The sequence below is a fragment of the Arachis stenosperma genome, chromosome 1 (genome assembly GCF_014773155.1).
Source record: "Arachis stenosperma cultivar V10309 chromosome 1, arast.V10309.gnm1.PFL2, whole genome shotgun sequence".
NCBI lineage: Eukaryota > Viridiplantae > Streptophyta > Magnoliopsida > Fabales > Fabaceae > Arachis > Arachis stenosperma.
Genome location: NC_080377.1, coordinates 39,870,164 through 39,874,455, shown reverse-complemented (window position 1 = coordinate 39,874,455; position 4,292 = coordinate 39,870,164). Strand labels below are relative to the sequence as shown.

Genomic DNA, 4,292 nt, shown 5'->3' with positions numbered 1-4,292 from the left:
TTTATTCAATTTTTGGTACTTCATAGTCAATTTAAGAATTTTATATTAGATATTGTTAGAATGATCAACTATATCAATTTAAATGAAATTTGTGTTTTTTCTTAGAAATCGACTCAAAAGAGTATTATTTATCTTTTTTTATATTAGTTTAAATTTTTTTTTCTGTAACAACTGCATTAATTAAAAGAACTTTTTCAATTATGAATTTCAATAAAAATTGACTTCTAATTGTATGATATATATATATATATATATATATATATATATATATATATATATATATAAGAGTAATACTACACATTCAAGTTTTTTTATGAACTAAGTCTAATCAAGTTAAATAATAAGACTTTAAATAATGTTAGTCATAACTGATTTTTGTTATCTTAGACTAATTTGGTTGGATTTAGTTAACAAAAAATTTGAATATGTAGTATTATTCTACATAAAAAGAGAGATATTTTGATTATATTATTAAGAAAAAGATTATTCAATTTTTTTAAAATATAAAACCTAAATAATAAAATTTTAAAGGATAAAGTATATTTTTTGTCCTTGAAGTTTGACAAAAATTTTAAAAATACCCTTAAGTTTTATTTTGTTTCAATTTTGTTCCAAAAGTTTTCGATTTGTATCAAATATATACCCTCTGACGGCTAATTTTTCAAAAAAATTTAAGACTAATTCAGCAGCAATTTCATAAGAATGACTCTCAACACAAGCAAATCAAGCATAATTTTCATGCATTATTGTTAGATTAGTCTTAACTTTTTTTAAAATTTAGCCGACAAGGAAATATTTGATGCAAATAAGAAACTTTTGGGACAAAATTGAAACAAAATAAAATTTAGGGGTATTTTTGAAATTTTTGCCAAATTTTAAGGATAAAAAGTATACTTTACCCAATTTTAAATGATATGTTATCATTTAAATTACTATTTTATTATTTTAATTTATAAATTATATATTTTAAAGACTAATCATATATTATATATATATAAAAAATAATCATATGTATATATATTGAAATAAAAAATACAAATTAAAAATAAACTAAAAATATATATATTTATATATAAATATCTAATGATTAATGAATAATTTGATAACTAATTTTTATGTACACATAATATTTTTATTATAAAAATTTTTATTATATTATATATATTTTACCCCACTCTCAAAATTTTCTGAATCTGTCACTATTCTTGATGTTACAGCAGAGAGAATTGATAAGTTCTCATTTGATCTCTGTAAAATTATGATATTTTGATTAAAGACTTCTCTACTAGGAAGCTTGAAGAGTGGCAATAACATGCTTTTTTATCATTGTTCTTCTCTAAAATTATGATAGGTTTTAGTATCATTGTAAATACTAGTGCTTAGAACTTAAATATTATATGCAATCACATCTTATTGTAACTTTATAATCACAAGACATTTTTTTGGATATTACTATTTTAATTTTTTACATTTTAAAACTTACTTCTTAAATTAGATATGCATAAATTGATACTGTGTTTAATAGAATATTTTATTTTGTACTAATTAATTTTAGCATATTTATTTTATGTGCAAATAATAATAATTGTCTTAAACAATAATTTGAGATTTAAAAAAAAATAAGTTGTTAGCTCTAATAAAAATAAATATAATATAATTAAAAAATAACTTAAAAATTTAACGACAATAATAATGACAACTAAAAATAAATAATATTATAATCTTAGAATTATTTTTAATGGTTATATAAATTGTCGAAAAAATGACCACAAAAAATTATAACTTTTAACGGCTATTAAAAAGATCTTTACTGACAGCAAAAAAAATTATAACTTTTAGGGCCATTAAAAAAGTCTTTATTGGCAAATATATAATTGCCGCTAAAATCTTTTAGCTACAAAGTATAAGATGACTAATGTCTAATTGTCGATAAATATATTATTGGCTATTTTTATTACCGCTAAAAACAAAATAAATGACCGCTAAAAATAATTTTTCTAGTAGTATGACTGACTTTTATTATTGATGAGGTTTTTATTAATTATTCATTAAAGTGCCATTATTTAATAAAAATATATATTATAAATGCTTATTATTGAATTAAACAAAATTACTGTATTAAACAATGAGGAGATAGAGATACCAACGAATAATTACAGTATTAATGGACTTCTTGTTTTAGATCCATGCATATCTCCTCCGATTTTTTTATTTAATTTGAGGCTCATTCATATCTCACAATAAAGGAAAACATTCCTATTCAATGATATCAACAAATGATTGCATAATATAGATCCTTTACCATAAGTAAAAATATATAGAACATTCAAATCTAAAAGTAACACTTATATTGATTTTAAAAACTTTCTCTAATATGCTAAATATTGTGAACTAAAGAATATTCTTTAGGTTCACTTAAATGGTATGGTTTGATGACGATAGGTGTAATGTCACTAATATCGAATTGTGGAACAAATTTTCGAATGACCATTTTCTTGTTTATATATTACTCCATTGCCCAAACACCATCTCCAAGAACATAATCGCTAGATAATAACACCTTCAAGTTACAAAGAGAAATTTCCAACATAAGACATGGGAATGAATGTTATTGTGCTTTCATTAGCCTTACCAAGCCATATCATGGTTGTTTTGAAAGTTGCCAAGCGCCTTATTTCAAAGGGCGTTCATCATGTTACCATTGTCACCACAGAAGAAGCACGTGACAACATCCTAAGAATCCCAAATTCACAAAGCTCAAACATCAGCTTTGAGTTTTTTTCTGATGGCCTTAGCCTTGATAATGATCGTATCGATCGAGAGGAAGTAATCAATTCTCTTGAAACAAAAGGCTCCGAGAATCTATCTAGTCTCATCTCTACTCTCACTAAAACTCGAGAATATTCTTGTATGATTATCAGTGGAGTCTTCCATTGGGCTACAAATATTGGTGTTGAGCATGGAATTCCTTGTGCGCTACTTTGGATTGGATCTTCTTCCGTGTTTTCCATTTGTTATCGCTACTTCAAGGGCATTAATGTGTTCCCCGTGGAGGACCTTAATGAGAATGTGCGCATACCAGGATTGCCAACAAGCTTTGAGGTCAGAGATGTTCATTCCTTTATGCTTCCTAATACCCCTGAAATATTGAGAAAAGTTTTGATAGATTTATTCAAATCATTTGACAAGGTGAAATGGGTCATAGGGATCTCTATTTATGAGATCGAGGAAGAGGTAGTGAAGTCCATAGCTTCGCTAACCCCTTTCTACACGATCGGGCCACTTGTTTCACCATTTTTGTTGGGAAAAAAGGAAACTAATGATGATAATGTTAATAACGTGCATATGTGGTATGCTGAAGATTCCTGCATAGAATGGCTAGATAATAAGCCATCTACCTCTGTTATATATGTGTCATTTGGAAGCTTGGTTGTGTTGTCCAAGAAAGAAATACATAACTTAGCTATGGCTTTGAAGAACATCAACAAACCATTCTTGTGGGTGCTTAACCCATCCAAGAAAGATTGTGTTGAAGAATTACCACCTGAGTTTCTACAAGACACAAAAGGAATGGGTTTGGTGGTGAAATGGTGCAATCAAGAGAGGGTTTTGAGGCATCCTTCTGTGGCATGCTTTGTGAGTCATGGTGGGTTTAGCTCCATTATGGAGACTATCGTTGCTGGGGTGCCAGTTGTTTGTCTTCCATATTTTTCTGACCATCCTACAAATGCTATGCTTATAACTAATGTATTTGGAAATGGGGTTAGAATCAAGTGTGGGGAAGATTGTGTTGTTAGTGCTGAAGAGTTTGAAAGGTGCATTTGGGAAGTCACGGATGGGCCCAATGCTAGAAAGATAAAGAATAACGCATTAGAGATGAAAAAGTTGGCAAGAAAGGCATCACAAGAAGGGGGTAGTGCTGACAACAACATAGGCCAGTTTATCAATGAAATTATGAAATGAAACCCACAATTATTGAATTAATTAAGCTGGTTGTGATGTTGAAACGTTGTTCCATTTGGTGATATTCGTCTTTTTAGAGATAAATAACAACCTTGTACTAAAATAAAGTTAAATAATGGTATTTCAGTATTGGTAGGTGTTATATATAGGCATGAGAAGCATTTGTACAATTGCATGAATAATGAAATAAAAGTGAAAAAAAAAAATGAATAAATGGAACAATTTGTACACCCTTATTTTACAAAATTTTAGTTAAAAATTGGTGCACATATTAGCATTTCTTGTGAAGCTAGCTGCTACTTCTTTTTCTTTTTTTTTTAATATAAAAA

General features: G+C 27.4%; 1 protein-coding gene across 1 annotated transcript; it reads left to right on the top strand.

Moving 5' to 3' along the window:
• The first annotated feature begins 2,595 nt into the window (after positions 1–2,595).
• LOC130978457 (UDP-glycosyltransferase 84B2-like) lies at positions 2,596–3,963 on the top strand. The gene has a single exon (XM_057902253.1). The coding sequence runs from the start codon at positions 2,596–2,598 to the stop codon at positions 3,961–3,963; it is 1,368 nt and encodes a 455-aa protein (XP_057758236.1).
• Positions 3,964–4,292: the final 329 nt, after the last annotated feature.